Below are 16805 nucleotides of genomic sequence, written 5' to 3'. Positions count from 1 at the left end.
TCTTACACATATGAGACACAAGGAAAAGATGCTCTAAACCATACTAAGCCAAAACACTGGAAAGTCCTACAATCATGGTGCTTATCCACTGTTTATCTTGGAAAGGTGAGAAATTCCTAGATTATACTGCTATCATTAATACTTCCCCAATCCCATTCCAAAAGAACTTATTTAATCACACTGGAAAGCTGTACTCAGGGAAACCATTAGCTGGACCTTCAACCTGTCATTTGAATTTCCTCCACTTGAATAGCACAACACTGTGTGTTTGTGGCAAGGACACTGACTGGGCACCCCTCCCCTCCCAAGTCATCTTCTGCTGACCCAGGTTTTGAACTGGGGGGGCTATTTTAGATTATTTCAGTACATTTATAAAATATAACAAGGCACAAATCTATCACCAAGAGATTTTCTCAAGCAGCAGTAATAGCAGACTGCCACTGTCTTCTCCTCCACCGAGTCCTGTTACAAGCAGAAGACTGCAGCTGCCAGGCCAGTTGCCCTTTCATAGGACTGGGGGTGTAAGTCCTGGGGGATCAGGAGCAGGCAGCTCTACTCTACACATCCCTTTCTGCAGAACTGTGCACGAGAGGAGTCAGCTCCTGTCCTTCACACACAGGAAACAAAGACTGGAGCTAATTTGAGCTTGATTACTCATCCACAAAAACACACAGGCCCAGCAAACCCCTCCTGAGATGGAGCACTGGAGCTGGGCTGTGAGGAAAGGTACCAGCCCTGCAGCTGGGCTGTGAGCAAAGGTACCAGCCCTGCAGCTGGGCTGTGAGGAAAGGCACAGTGCTGCAAGTACAACACATCCTGAGAGTTGACACAGGGCACACAGAGTTGTGTGCTCACCCACACTCCATGGGACACAACAAGACCTGAAAACCAGCCATAGGACAAAACTGCCCCGAAGAACTTGGAAACCAGAGGGCCTTTCCAAAGCTCTCCTGGTCATGTAACACACAGAATATGAGCAATACCATTATTGTAGGTACACAGTTTGTGGTAATTGGGAATGGGGCTGTGGCCAAGCCTCATCCCTAATGGGCTACAACTCTGAAAAGCAAGTGGACAGTATTGAAAGCAATGAGCCAGGGAGTGCCCAGCTGTACTGACCAAGCACAGAATGAGCAGAGGGCACAGAGGTACAATGCATGAGGGGTATAAAAGGTTGGGCTAAAGAACAACAGGGGCAGGTGCTTGCAGCCTTCTGATGTGATGTCACTCTGTACGGGCAGATACCTGAAGCCTTCTGAGGTGGTGTGGGGTTACTCTGTATGGGTTGAAGCTTTCTGAAATTGTATGATGATACTCTGTGTATCATGGCCACCTCAACTGCAACAAAGGCTGTGGTGTATGCTGTGACATATTAGGAGGCAGGACATCACATCTGCTGATATCTGCAATGGACTGCTCCATCAAAGGGAGGGAGTAACTCCAGAACCAAAACCAGGGGCAAAACCATCAGCTGTTTTAGTAACACCTTTGCATATTACAAGAAAGCATCATCTTAAATTGTGTATCCCAAACAACAGAGCTGAACCTGGCCATCTATTGGGAGATAAACAGAACTTTTGTTTTAAAACTCTGAAGGGCACTGCTTGTTATGCATCACAGAGCCCTGGGATGTTGCACACAGGCTTGTTTTGGGAAGAAATGAAGCAGGACACAGTGCTTTATGCATCAAGAACCACAATCTTAATAGTGCAAAACTTAGGAAAATAACTGGAGAGTCTAATTTTGATACCTGAAGCCTTAAGAAACACTCAAACATAAGCCCTCAACTAAATCACCTCTGAAGAAAGCTACACAGACTATAAAGAGATGAGGGATGTTGATGATTGTCTTTGAAATCATCTTAAATTTATCTCCTCCACTGCTTTGACTTCCCTGAAATTCTTTTCAATCCTCAGCTTCCTGACGGAGATCCCAGTGGAGATGGAGACCATCTGTTCTAACAGAGACATTCAGTAAACCTGAAGTTAAGCCTACTTTGAGCAGGACGCTGGACTAGAGATCTCCAGAGGTCCTTTACAACCTAAACTACACTGTGATTCTGTGATTTCATGGAGCACCTAATAGCTGGTGGCTCCAAGAGGAACTGGAAATCTGTTATATGTTCTTAGCAGCTCCAGGACAGTTTCAGCATGCAGCTGCCATGACTCACTGGTCCTGTTCACATAAACATCCTTAATATGAAAAAAACCCCCAAAAAATCTCACTTCCTTCAGAGTACAACAGATGCATGATGTTTCACACTGTTTCCAATAACCCAGATAATTTTTTTTTCAAGAGTAATGCAAGCATGTATATTAAACTGCCTTATGGCATGAGGCTTGTTCATCAGTGCTCAGTTGAAACAGCTATCCTTCATCTGCCTGTAGAACTCAAAAAGCTTTTTCTTTTTTTTTTTTCTTCTTGAAAGTCAAGATGCATCAAAATAAGACAGCCTGTTTTCCATAACATTTGCCTGCAGCTTGCTCTGTTCCCCCAGGGCTGATCCTGCTTTCAAAGCAGCAATGCAAACAGGAAGGCCACAGCTGTCTTACAGCACCATTTCAGGTGGTGCTCTCACCAAAAAGTCCCTTCCATACTCCATTCTGCTCTTACACTCCTCTTTGGCACTTCAAAGCAGACAGCCTCCTGAACAGTTTCACACAGAGATCAGGAGAGAGAAATTTTGTTTCCTACATCTTTTCTTTCCAGTACTTCCTGTCACCGGGGAAGAGAGACAGGATAGTTATGAGGAGGGGTGGGCAGGGGACATCAGGAAACCATCCATTAACATGCTCCAATAATCACCAGAGAAAAGGCAGCAGATGGAGACCAAGAAGGCAAATGAGATACAATGGTACCTCAAGTTCATCATAATAATTTGGTGCTAGCTATAATAGCTCTACCCTTGAAGATGATGAGAGGAAACTTTCCCTTACCAGACTCTTGGCTCTTTGAAACCTTCTCACAAACTAACAACGTTCTCAAAATTAGTTCCCCCTGTTTTTTCCCTAAATATTCAAATCTGTTTAGAAAGGGATTCTGGAGAGCAAAGTAAGGATTTTCTTAGAATTCATAGCTAGAAAAGCCCTGGAAGAGTGCAGCTGTGATACAGGGGCTCCTTCAAGTGTAATATAAATAATTAGAAGCCGTTACTTGCTAAGGGCCAGAATTAGACCAAGAAAAGCAGCTGTATTTGGCTTAAGAACCCTGAGAAGATGAAAATGGGCATTCTTTACCAACTGTTGGTGAAAAACTAGGTTACTAAGTAGAAAGCAATAACAAAGGAGCTGTTCTGCCTTACCTGAGACTGGTGTCTGTGTAAGGCATGGCCATTAGCTGGGAATCTGCTTTGTCACTGAGGGAGCTCTGAAAAAGGGGAAAAAAGAAAAGATGACACAAAGTGAAACCAATAAGCAATTCCGTGGTTTGCCACTACATTAAATACAACACACAGAATGGGGGGGCAGAGGCTAATCAGTGCCCTGCACCAGAAACGTGCATTTTTCCACTGAAACACAAGAAACTGAAAGGGTCATCAATCAAGCTGGAACAACAAAACCAGCAAGATTTTAATACAGCCAAATTTGAAGTCAACATTCAGAGACAAGAAAGGGAGCTTGGCACCATAGACAACATTTCTGAACACTCTACCATTCTGCTCTGGACACCAGTGAGAAGGATCTGAAGTTTAATACACAGCACTTCTTCTCTAGAAAACTGCAGTCTTTCCCACATTGTAATGCTCAATTCCTTTAAAGCTGTCACTATGTGGAGGCTGGAGAACCAGCAAAGGGAAAGCCTACCACACTCCTCTGGAGGGCCAACCCCTGAGCTACAACTCTTTTGGTAACGGAGAGCAAGAAAATTGCCCCCAGAGCCCTTTGTGACTGTATGTTGGTTTCTTCTACCCCTGACTCCACCCCTGTGCCCTCATCCCCCTGGCCCTGGTGTTCTGTCCCACCCCCCCGAGGTCCCTATATAAACTCCTGCTTTCCCTGCCTGAGTGGCTCTTTGTCCCCGAACTCCTCTGAGGAAGAAGCTCAATAAAGGCTCTCCCTGGAACCCCACACGAAAACTCTGTCCCTCCTTCTGCATTGCCTGGATCACAGAAGAGCTGAAATCACCTGGTGTGAGCACAGAGGTGTCTTTTTCAAGACAACCGCCCGCCGCAACATTACTACATCTAATCAATTTAAATACTTTCAAAATTCATTGTCTTAATTTCAGCTTTGATATAAGTATATGCCATCGAGATAACAGAGATTTTAAAAAATGGGAAATATGAGCACAAGTCTCATGATTCTGTAGTCATACAAAAAAAATAATCCCTCTAGCAAAAATTTAAACAATAGAAATATTTCAACAAAACAAATCAGCTGTCGCCCTTAACAGTGAGTCAGATGAATGTACTGTAGGTTGTATTTCTCTCCATTAAGCAATTGCTTATCCTTACAGAGAAAACATAAAAAGGATAACGACTGATTTAATTTTAGAAAATGCTGAACATATTTTGATGGCTGCTAAAAAAATTCAAAACCCTGAATCCAAGAGCAGGAATGGAAGAACAAATCTGACAACGTGATAATCAACCAAACACAGCAATTTAAAATGGGATGTGTTGGCTGCTGTAAGACTCTGCCCAAAATTGCTCTCTCATCTGCCTCACGATCGTCATGAAAAAACTGAGACCACCGAAAGAGGATCCTACATCCTGGTTTGGTGGGGCTTGCCAAGGCCCCGGGACTGGAACTTGAGTTATTGTTCACAGGTGCGTTTGTCCACCTCATGCTACACTGCTCCCAGTGAAAGGAGAAGTGGCACCTTGACCTTCCTCCGCCTGCATCGCTCTGTGACAATGGCCTGGAGTTTTCCACCCCCAAGCCTGGCTGGACTCTCTTCTGGAATTACCCTTTGGTGGTCTCCACAGAAGACCCTTCATCTACTGTACAACCACCGTGGCAGATGGACTGAGATGGGAGAAGCCACTCCCTCCAAGACTGAGACATGAAACCCCTATATGGACAAGACTCCTTTTCTCCTCAAGGACTGAAACCTGTAACCTGGGGGGAGGAGGGCAGTGTGTGTGGGGGAGAACAGCTGATCAAACTGAGATGTTTGAGTGACCACTGAACCAGGGAAAACAATGGCTCTCCCCCACTGCTGAGATCATAAGACTATTGTATCTTTTCCCACCTCCTTCGCAACTTTCAATAGAAAATTCTAATAAAAACCCCTCGAGTCAGCTAGCTAACTCGAGATCTCCCCAACGTGAAGGTGACTTCTCGACTGGACATTGACTGGACCTCAAAGAATTACATTGCCTCTAGTTGGTAGATATACCTATCCTCTCTTCCTTTTCTTTCCTGCATGGTTTCTCTCTCTCTCTCTCTCTGTCTCTCTCTCTTCCCTAATCCCCTCCAATGCATTTGGCTGTGATCATTCAATAAAGTACACTGATTTTGATTGTTACTGCAAACCCCCTTGCCGTGTTGGTGTTTTGTACCCTGAGATCAGATAACGAACCATCACAATCCTATCCGTGAGGGCGGATCGTGACAGCTGCCCTAATTACAAGCACGATGGCCACGTTTGCCTACGATGCCAAGTGCAAGGGAGGGAGAGTGTTCCGTGGAAGGATGTTCTGCTCACGCACCGGCGGGACTCGTGCTCGCTGCTGCTGGCTGTTGCTCAGCCGCCGGGACCGCGTGCGCTCCACCTCGTGCCTGTGCACCCATCCTCGCAGCTCGTGGGTCAGCCTAGGAAAGCACAGCATCAGCACACGCTGCAGACAGCACTGGCACAACGGTTTAGTGTTACACAACAACTTAGCTGCCGTATAGATGATGCCTTAAGAGTTTAGCTTGTATATTTTTCATCTGTTTGCAATCCTGCAGGTCTTTACCATCTAGCTCTAAACTCCATATCCAGTGTTAGCTACTGTCCTCACATTTCGGTCAGACACAGCAATTCCTCTCCAGGCCTGGGAATCAAGGACACCACACTACCTCAGGCTCTGAGAAAACTAAACAAAAGTGAGTTGGGGGGGTGCAAACTTGGGCTAAATTACTTCTGTAATTACTGCTGTAATTGGAAGATTAACCCCCAATATGCAAATGGGACAAACATACAAAAGTATGAAAACCCATGACCATGACCATGAAATCCATTTTTGGGTGTAGACCCTGGGGGAACTCCGACTGCCCAAGGTGTACCTATTGAAGGCCTTTAATAAATACCTGCTTTTACTCTCTTAATCTTGTCTAGCCTCTGTTCTAGGTAGCCACTACAAGGCATCATAGACACTGAAGATTACTATTATTTCACCTTCTGATAACTTATTTTTAATACTACAGGAAGAAAATACAATTTTAAGAGTTATCTGTAAAGTATTAGATTCAGAGGTGTTCCCACATAAAATAGATACAGTCCTTTCTTTTGCCCAATGAACAGTAATTTTGAAATTACTGGAAGGACTACTGAAATTTAAAATCGAAAGTTGATCAATTCAAGACACATTATTGATTAAGGATAAATTTTGGCAAATAAATCTGAGAGAAAGAATGGACAAAGAGAATGGAGATAAGGTTAGTGACTCATACCTACAGAAAAAGTAGAGCTAGGTGTTTTCTAACAAAGAACATCTGCAATGTCAGGTTCAGACTGCTTCTATCAGAAGCTGAAGAACAGAAGACCATCTCTTATATAACTCAGTTGGGAAAGGCTTTTAGCTGGACTTGATTTCCATATCATTAACCCTTCTACATAATGAAGTGATTTCTCTTTTAAGTCATGAAAACCCCCCCAGACAATCAGAAAATTGTTATTTGGTTATTGCAAATGACCAGTATGAAAAGAGAGTGGTGAAAATCATTACTAAAAATTACAAAGAAAGAAAAAATTACAAAGATCCAAGCGGATCTGTCCTTATGACAGCAGGCATTGGACAGTGAGGACACTTAGGAGACACTGGTCACGTACAGGACAAACACCATGAATGGACAACAGGATCATCCACAGGTGTCCAGCAGTGCTCAGCCAACACAGAGTTGATGAATCAACTCCTAATAAACTGTAAATGCTCACAACAGGTTGTTTTCTCACCTCAGTGACTCTGTCCTGTTGATCAGAGGTCGGCAGGGGGGTGGTGGTGGGGAAATATATAACAGTGGCTCTTCTGAGACTATCATTAGTGCTTTGTTATCAGATACAGAGCGGTCATACCTAGGAAAAATCAACAAAAGCACAGCAAGAAATCCCTTAAAAAACATTTTAATGACCCTTTGACCAAGGCCAGAGAATAAGCACTATCACCAGCAGACCCATGAATGTTACAGATGCTCCTGTGAGACCTCTGAAACAGGTGAGTAACAATTCCTATCAAACATCCAATGTTCTTAGTCAATCCCTCAAAGGAGGCTGACAGCTCTCAATGCAGGGCAGACAGATGAGCATTAGCAGATGTTGGATCTCTTCCCAAGAAGGCCAGATATTGATAGAATATGTAGTCTGTAAAATATTCCTCATAGTATGCAAACTATGTGATGTCTGCAGACACAACTTTCTTTTTCATTCCAGAGCTGTGCAAGACTTGCTACAGAAATACTAAATTTATTATCTACTAAAACCATGCAGATAGAAAGACCATAACCTATATAACAACTGAGCAGCCACAAACTGCATTATAACTGAGTGGAGAGGATTTACATCTCTGTCTCCAGAAACTAGCCTGGTTTTGATAAAAAGTGAAAAGGAGCGTGTATTTCTCAGTACAAAAATCCATAACACTCTCAGCAATTCCTGAGGGGTTAACTATTTATCACCAAATACCTAATGTAGGTTTCTCTCTTGACCGGTTATCAGTGTAACAGCTTTAGTCCTCTTGATTTTGACAGACTTGTAGCTCCTGAACCTCAACTTCTTTCTGAAAAATCAGGTATAAGAGCTTATGAAAGCCTTATCCATAATCCCCTCCCTTTCCCAGCTTTCTCTCCAACTTCATGACCGCTTCTCTCTACTGCATCTAGGACTGATAAAGAATATGCAGCAAAGAGATCACAGCTTGCCAAAGCCAGGGTGAAGCAGTGAAAGAAAAGGAGGTACAGGCACGAGCACATCCTCCTAAGAGAACCACTCCACTCTTCTGTCCCACAGGTCACGGTCTGAAACGCAGCACGTAGGATACAAAGCCCTCACCATGGCTACAGCCTTAAAATGCTCCTGATTTATTGCCTTCTTTTTGCATGGCAAAATACATTAGGGCTTTCTGCACATCTGTGCCTGGCTTTGTTCAACCAGCCAAAACACTCTGCTGGAAAGGGACAGTCTAATAGGATAGATCTTGTAACGGGAAAACATGAGCTGTATTAGCCAGACTTCAATCTGGAGGCAATTATATGTTCACTTATGCACTGCATGCTAGAGATCTAGGAAGCCTGAAAGGCAGTATTGAATTAAATAATGGATAAGCACAGGGATGGACTCAGATGGACTTTTTAAAATGAAAAAGACACTGCTAAGTGCAGTGTTCTTACTCATGAACTTCCCCAGTCTCCTCTGGAGCAACTAAGAAAATAAGTAGTCCAGCTGGAAAAGTAAGAAGAGATAGATAACATGACAGCTATCACAACTATGCAAGCTAAAATACAGATCAGAGGAAAAAAACAAACAGCTGAATTGAAGAAGGTCCTGAAAGTCTTGGTGGCAAGCACTTGTGGATTAGCTCTCTTCCCTAACACCGCACAGCACAGCCACGTGTACACTTCTGCAGCTCTACATATTGGGAACTCTGGGAGATAAACCATCATATTCATTCGAAAAGCAAACTGAGAAGCTTTCAAAACACTGTGTTTAGAACTCAGGTACTCTGTAAAAGCAGGAAGAGCACCGGCCAAAAAGGTGAGCAAGGCAGTGAGGGCTAAAAGCACCAGTGCCCTCTGCCACCCAAAATACATAAAAGGTTTTCATCTCACTGGTTACTCTTCTCGGAAACGATGCCCTCAGGTATCTTCTGAGCTGTGCTGGGCTCCTGGCGAGCTGAGAATTCCAGAAGATTTCTGGTCCGGTGCTTAGAACTCACAGTGGAATCTACTCCATTGGGATCCTTTTCAAATACACTGGAAAACATAATAAACATAGCAAAATGTTATCACACACATAAGAGGTCTGCAAGGCCCTTTTCTGTAAGGCATTAAACACTCAGGTGGAGAAGTTTCTGGCTGCTGTTACATTACATGGATAAGGTTCATGTCATATCTACTGTAAAAACTGATGTGTCATTACAATATCATTGTTCAAAGCAGCAGTAGTCAGAAAAGCATTTCTGTTCTCTTTTTCAGTTTTAATTGTTTGAAGGATTCAGATGCTCTAGTTTTCGCATTCCCTCACACAAACTTCACCTGCTAAACACTCTGCTTGTAATCCAGGTCTACAGGGATAAGAAAATTATCTACAATCAAATCAAAGCACGCCTAAACTTCAACTTTCATCAGCCTCAAAATATAATCTACATAGTTTATATGAATACAACACGTAAGGAAAACTTAGCTATCAAATTCCGTGCAGCTGCAAGCCTGGAATGTTATGCCAGACATCTACCAGGAGTGTACACAAACCTAAATATGTTCAATTCTACTTGGATTTAGAACAACTGGCAGGGCCAACAGCCCCATGGGCAACAGGCCATGGTGCCAGACACCCTGATCTGGTGTGTGCTGGCATGGGCTGAAGGATCCTGGCCTGGAGGGTGCTCAGCCAGCCAGGAGTGCCTGTGCTGCCCTCCATGCAGAGAGGGAGCAGCACTGCACATGTGAACAGGCAACCCCACCACTGCTGTACCACATCTGCATCTTCACAAGGGAGAACTCTCAAAAGCACAGAAGCAATACTTCAATTTCTCCTCTCCAGAGCCTGGCTTTCCTCTTTCATAACACAGTTGCTTCCTGAAATATGCATGTTTACAAACCCAAATCCTAACCTTCTTGGCTGCCAACAGCAGAGCATCACCAGCAGCAAGAGAGTGAAAACATAAAAATGCAATGCAGCACCCTGATGAGATCTCTGCCATTCATGCTGGTAACAGTTCACAGAGTGTATTTTAACTCATGCCCCACCACTCCTGTCCAGCAGGGCATAAACTCTGCAGGTGAGGATTTCCTGGTTTTACAGGGCACCACTTCGCAACAGGCAACAATTACAAATAGAGACAGGCAAAACCTAGCAAGGAGGGCAGATTAAATACTCCACAACTAAGCAGAAGGCAGACAGAATTGCCTAGAAATTCCCTCTCTTTTGCTAACACTCTTGCACTCCTATTAGCAGTGACCCTGTGAGCAACCGTGTCATGTTCTGAGCCAGGGGAGTCAGGACAATCCTAGACTCAGGCTGATGTTGCTTTGATTGCCTCCTCTCCTCCAGGTTTCTAGGCAGCAGCACGGAATGAGGGCAGCAGAAATGCTACAGGCTCTGCTTTCACTTGTGCCAGTGGGCAGAAAAGTACTTACAGTTTCCTTACTGCCTGTGTACATTGGTATCCAAATGTGCCATTGCTCCTACTGCACAGAAAGCTGGATGGTTTATTCATTACCTCCTATCAGGCAACACCAGGCCTATCCAATTTTACAGAACCAATCCCCACTACCTACTAGGTTTTATGAGATCGCATCTCTTCTCTGCCAACAAAAGCATCGGCACAACTGGCAGCGTCTCAAGCCCAAGAACCAGAGCTCAAAACTAAGGCTGATGCTTAAACAAATGCCTCACGTTCCTGCTGGAAGCCACTCCCCTGTGAAATGCCCTTACTGTACTTAATCTGGAGTCATGACAGCCAGAAGTACATGGTACTTTATTCATCAGATCAAGAATATCCCTCAGAAGATCTGAAAGTTGTTAACTCTCCTGCAAATCCCTTCTCCACAACCTGAAGTGTATCAGCCATCCAGTGTGCTGCTGCTGGACCTCCTGGATCTGGTGTTTTAGACTATCCCACTTCTCTCCTTTCCCACTGAAAATGACACACAGAACCAGAGAAACTGTCCACGTAATTAGTTAGTTAAAGCTGAGAAAAAAATCTCAGCAGAAGAACTGCCACAAACTGCTTTTTATCCATGATGCTTCTTCCTTCCTATTTGTCTCATTCTGCAAAAGCAATTCTTGTTATTTCAGGTTCCAGCTTGGCGAGGTGAAGTGTCACATTCAATTCATTCCTAGTGCAGTTCACCCTGAACTCTGAACAACAGAGACAAATCCAAACCAAGGATAAAGACACACACTGCTCCACAAGCACAGCTAATCTTCTTTTCTGTGATTGAGTTGTTTTAGCTACACACCCATTCTAAACCACACACACCACATCTATTGCATCAGCTCTAGAAGAGAGGAAATGTTTATTTTCCCTCTTCTCAAGCATAAAACATCTGTATCTTTTCATCAACTGAGCATGGGATGTTTCAACCTGAAATAAGGTATCTTCAAAAGCAAAAGACAAAGAGAAGGAGGTTTGCCATCCTTACAGGCACAAATCATGGTGCCCACTTCTGACAATGTGAACACAAACTTGAGAACAAGATATATATATATACACCCTGATGATACCAGGGTATTTTTTCCAATGCCCTTTCCTTTATCAGGATTGTTAATTTTTCTTTTGAAGCAGAGCTAGCAGCAATTTCTACTATGCAGGCCACTTTTGCACTCCCCCTTTCCCATTCTTTTTCTAGGACATTGCATATGACTGTTCCTTCTCAACGTCTCAGATATGTCTGAAAAAAATAAGTAAAAATCCCCTTTGTTGCTCCTCTGGTTTGTGGCAATGACCTGAAACCAAAATAACTTCAGTTCTGCATAAGGAAAAGCCCCACAAATTGAAATCCTGCCCCACTTTCACCTTCTAATTACTTGAGGAGTTTTGTTAGTTTTGTTAGTTTTTTCCCCATCTGAACAGAAGATGTTGTTCTGTGTATCATTTCTTCCTCTTCCCTTCTCCCCAGAGGGAACACTAGTGAAGTTTGTCTATAAATAGGGCTCCATCTTCAGGAAACAAGTAGGAGAGGATGTGCAGGTAATGATGTCCTCCAGTTTCTCCGAGGCCTTTACTTGCCACGCGGGTACCCGAGGGTCTGAGACAGGGTATCAGAAATATTCCTCCTTCTTCATCTCAAATTAATATGGGGGAAAAGCATGACTTAGGAGCAAGGAACCCCTTCAAGCAGCTGGGATGATGATGGACCTGCCCTGCAGAGCTGCATCTGGAAACATCTGCCAACCTCAGGCATGCTGAGCTTCCCAAGTGCCAAGCAGAACAGCAACAATACAAGCAGCAACAGGAAGGGTCTACAGAACACATCCCAGCACCATGACACTGAAGAGGAAGTAAATATTGGGCATTTAAAAGCATCAGGCAGAAGAGGCCAGAAAATGTGAAAAAGAAAAGGTAGAAGATCCCATTCAGAGGGAAGAAAGCTTCAGAAAAACAGTATTTTCAACTAAGGTACCAACAGTTGGTTTAAGAACTGGTTTAACATGCCAGATGGCAAAAGCCTTGACAGTTTTTTCATCCTGTTGAGCTACAAGATGAGAAGTTGGAAAAGGAAGAGCACTTAGGCATACCTGCCCTGCGCAAGTCCTGCTAATTGCAGCAACAGAGTTACTGCCCCACATTACAAGTCAAAAAAAGACTGAAGCTGAGAATCGGCTTTACTGGGCAAGGCAGTCTTTCAGAAGTTGGAATCTTTCCTGTTTGGCTCACTCACACACCTAGGGTGCCTAGCAAGGCTTTAGAGCCTGCATTTGGACATCCCAGATACATCCCATGAGCATGAAAAGGTTTTCACAAGCCACAAACACCCTGTCCAAGCTGGCTGAGCTCTCGGCTTGTTCAGATGCAAAACCAGATCCAAGGGAAAAAAGAAAGAACCACTAAATACTTCATGCAGATGTTTGTTCCGACGTGTAGATAAATTTGATTATAAGAGGGAAAGAAAAGCAGCACTCCTGCCATGGTTTCTCCAGGCATTCAACAGCACCTGATATTTTAGCTGTATTTTTACTTCTTTGGTTTGAATGTCAGTTTGATAAATGTGAAAGCAAGTCTTGCCAGGAGTCCACACTGAATTTCATTTGTGCTTCTGGCTGAACAAATCCTGTGCACTTCAAGTTTTGAATAATGACATTTAAGTTGTACAGTAATTTGTAGACAAAAGCCAGTAGTGCTATCATAACAAAGAGTTTTCTGGGGACAGAACTCTTGAGTATGAGCTGGGAAGTTTCCAACAAGCTAAAGTTGACATTGCAAGGAGACACCAACCAAAGACCTTGGTCCTCTTCCTAACTGATTCCAGACAAGGCTGCCATAGTGCCAGACAGCCTCTGGAAAGAATTTCTGGTTTCTGCTCCCGACGAGTGCACCACCTGCTGACAGCAAGGCTCTGCCTTCTCCTGAGGGCTGCTCCACAGCTGCCCTGAGTGCTGGGCTGCAGAGAGCAGCCCAGCCTTCTTCCTCTGCAGCACAAGAGCAGGAAAACAACCCAAAGAGGAGGTTTTGTATATTTTTGTGGTGTTTTGCGTGCTTTAATTAGCAATTTACTTTTAATAAAGCCTCTGGAAAAGAAAGGAAGAAAACAAATAGACACCCAGAGCACTTTTTTTTTTTTTTTTCTTGGAAAACTCCGTACCATTATCTGGCCTTTATTGCCAAAGCTTGTGGCTGAGATCAGCAGAGGACAGAGGAAGGAATCCTTTCCTGCTCCCAGAGCTGTAGTTTGTAAGACAACCAAAGGTATCCAATTTTATTCGAGCATCAACCTATCAAGAGATTGAAATGTCTGGGACCTAGACCCACGTCCAGTTCACTCAGCTTGTCTTTTTTGTCTCGCTTTCTCCCTCTGTCTTCAAGGAGAAACTGCAAGACAAGACCAAAGGTGTGCTGCAGAAGCAGTTTTATATCTTTGGGCCATCTCCAACACAAACCTACACTCAGCTCAGCACTCAAACGTGTTCTTTCAGTGTCACAAACATTATATTAAGTTTCCTGTACTACAAGTGTTAAGAGCCTCAAATGTCCTCTGATGCTTCTGCTGTTTCTGCTAAAACACCCAGAGGGCTTAATCTTTCCTTGGCAACCAGAAGCCATGGGCCTGGCTAACACAGCACTGTTTCATGCCTCTTGCACTCAACTCAGTTTTTTCTTCACATTTCACCAGTTCCTCTCTACTAGTGAGTAAGAAATTAATAGGCATTCGACTGTCATCATTTGTACGTAGGTTTATTATACATCACATTTAAGCCTATCAGCCTCCTGAAGACATATGGGAGGCTATTGAGGATTGCAAAAAGCAGAAAACCAATCCTTTTCTATCCTTCACCAAGTGCCAAAAAAGCCCCAGGAGTGGATGAACTGAGGAAAAGAAACTGACCCTGAAGTACAGCCCATGATCTGCAGCTCTCTGCTCTCAGAACACCGCTCAGAAATGCTTCGAGCAGTCACTGCAAGTTTGGAAGTTCCACTCCTCCCGCAAGCCATGGTTCATCCAACCAACCTGCCCCACTTTGCTCTGGAATGGAGGCAGGAAGGAGCACACACAGAGTCCAGAAGAAATGTTAAGGAAACAAACTAATGCAAGGCCAGAAGAATGCTGTGTGAGCTGTTGGTCACTGCCCTTCACGCTGGGCAGGTGCCAGACACGCGGCTTTAGCCCACTCAGCACATGCTACTCGAGGGGACATTTGGGATGTTTTTGAACATACCATGTCACTGCTCGGGGTCACCTGCCAGGGCAGCACAGAGGTGACTTCAGACCACGCCAGGACCTTGGCCTGGCAGCTGCGGGTGGGAGCTGCACTGACAGACCCCAGCACAAACACACAGCTCCCACACCTCTGCATGTGATGCTATGGGAACAAGATCAGCTCCTTTGCCCACACAGAAAATGCTCCCTGCTGGAACTATTCCTCTAACTTTCCAACATCCCACCACTGAGGCATCCCTGCGCTCCTGCAGACCATACAACAGGTCTGTTTCTTTAATCAAGGACTCCAGCAACAGCAAACTTGCACAAAACCACTGCTGAGTGCACCAGGCCTCAGAACAATCGTGCTCTCCCACATGCCAGATCAAGATCGCTCACCTTGGGTAAGGGCACTAGAGCACAGTGACACCAATCCAGCTGTGCTCAATGGATGGTGCTGTCAGCAGCCCAAATCCTTCATGCTCCAAAAGCTTTGCAGACCCCAGTAGTGCTGACTAGCATGCTGCACACTGGGTGGGATGCTAATCTGGGTACTGCTATCAAAGACCTGTGTTTTCATTACTTTAGCCTCACAAACAGAAGGTCATGGTAGCTTGCAAGCTGAACAATCCTTGGGCAATTTCCTCATTTTTAGTAAAAGATGATTATAATCTTAGCATTTCTGGGGGTTTCTTTCCCCCTGTTTGTGCTACCAATTTAAGAAATTAGACAACCTCCTAAGTCTTTGAGGAATCAAAAGTCACTGCTTCTTCATTTGCTGTAGTCTATGACAACAGCAGACAAATCACTTCTCAGCCAGCCAGGCCAGTGTCTTTATTTCAAACTGCTCAGTGGATCTAAATTTTTAATATATTATTCATTTTCCAGGATAGTCCTGGAAAGTAGAGGAAAATCCATGAGGACACCATGGAGAGAGGCTGCAATGAAATCTCTGCTAAAGGCCAGCCATTCTACTGCAGCTGCTTGAGGTCAGTGGGACACAAGAGGTTTTGAAGCAGCAGCAGCTGCACTGAGCTACATCAATCACCACCTCAGTCATCCTCCACCACAAATACAACCTTCTGCATATCCCCAAGTCTGTTTTCCAGTTTGAAAGGGATTCCAGCCATCCAGAGGTAGCCAACTTGTAGGAAAACATAAAATTAATAATACTAAAAAACCAGTACCACACCACCCAGCTCTTTGCAAATCTGCCTTTGCTCCCTCCAACTTCATATTTCTGTTTTCTGTGCACTTCATAGCTAAAGTGGTAGTTAGGACACATTCTGGCTGGCTGACATCTTAATAAACACTCTAAGACTGCTGCTAGGTGACAACCACCATGTAAGCTTATGCAGACTGATTATGGGGCTAGAAAACCAGCTGAACACTTTTTATAGCCAAAAAGATAATGCTGCAGACACCAACTTACATGCTTTGCTGCTACAGTCCCAAGAAGAGATGCAGAAAATTTATCTTTTGCATCTTCTGTGATTGTTCTCCTTTCCCTGCTTTTTACAAGTAACTTGGGTTATTTTCCTGCAAAAATGTTACTATCACATGTAGGACTTGCATTAAAAAAAAAAAAACAAAACAAACGCACAAGACAATTTATATTGAAATGAGAACAGGGAAGAGAATCAAAATAAAAATATTCCCAAAATAAATACATGGATTGTTTAGACTAGAACATGTGCTTGGTTGCCATTTGTTTCAGCCTTGTTTGTGCTTGTTTAACACATTTTCAGATCTGTTTACTCTAAGGCATAGTCCAACACAAACGTGGAAATCAAAGGAGGAGAAAAATGCATATAGGAACAGCAATAATTTGAAAATGACCACATTTGATGTTGTAAGTGCTAAAAAACCAGCACAGCTAATTAGATGTTTGTCAGTGCCAGCAGCCAGCCATGTCACAGGGATGCCATGCCAGCTGGGAGTGGGACCAACACTGGCTCCACAGAAAGCACATATGGAGGCAGGAGAGCCTGGCTCCCAGGACACCTGGCTCCCAGGGACACCCAGCTCCAGATGCCCTGGTTCCAGCTCCCAGCCCTGCTGTGTGCCAAGGCCTGCGTGCTCACT

The 16805-nt window shown here is 44.1% G+C and overlaps 1 protein-coding gene across 2 annotated transcripts in view; it reads right to left on the bottom strand.

Annotated features, from left to right (window-relative positions):
* ATF6 (activating transcription factor 6) overlaps nt 1-16805 on the bottom strand; it is a 77463-nt gene that overhangs the window by 43143 nt on the left and 17515 nt on the right. For both annotated transcript variants that reach the window (XM_038145061.1, XM_038145060.1), the window contains exons 10-13: nt 8970-9113; nt 7102-7221; nt 5654-5756; nt 3302-3366 (exon numbers count right to left, since the gene is read on the bottom strand). In XM_038145061.1, the coding sequence (XP_038000989.1) occupies nt 3302-3366; nt 5654-5756; nt 7102-7221; nt 8970-9113 (432 nt within the window). The remainder of the gene's footprint in view (nt 1-3301; nt 3367-5653; nt 5757-7101; nt 7222-8969; nt 9114-16805) is intronic.

Source organism: Motacilla alba, chromosome 8, assembly GCF_015832195.1.
Source record: "Motacilla alba alba isolate MOTALB_02 chromosome 8, Motacilla_alba_V1.0_pri, whole genome shotgun sequence".
Classification (NCBI taxonomy): Eukaryota; Metazoa; Chordata; class Aves; order Passeriformes; family Motacillidae; genus Motacilla; species Motacilla alba.
The sequence above is the reverse complement of the archived record's forward strand: the minus strand, read 5'-3'. Positions and strand labels throughout refer to the sequence as shown.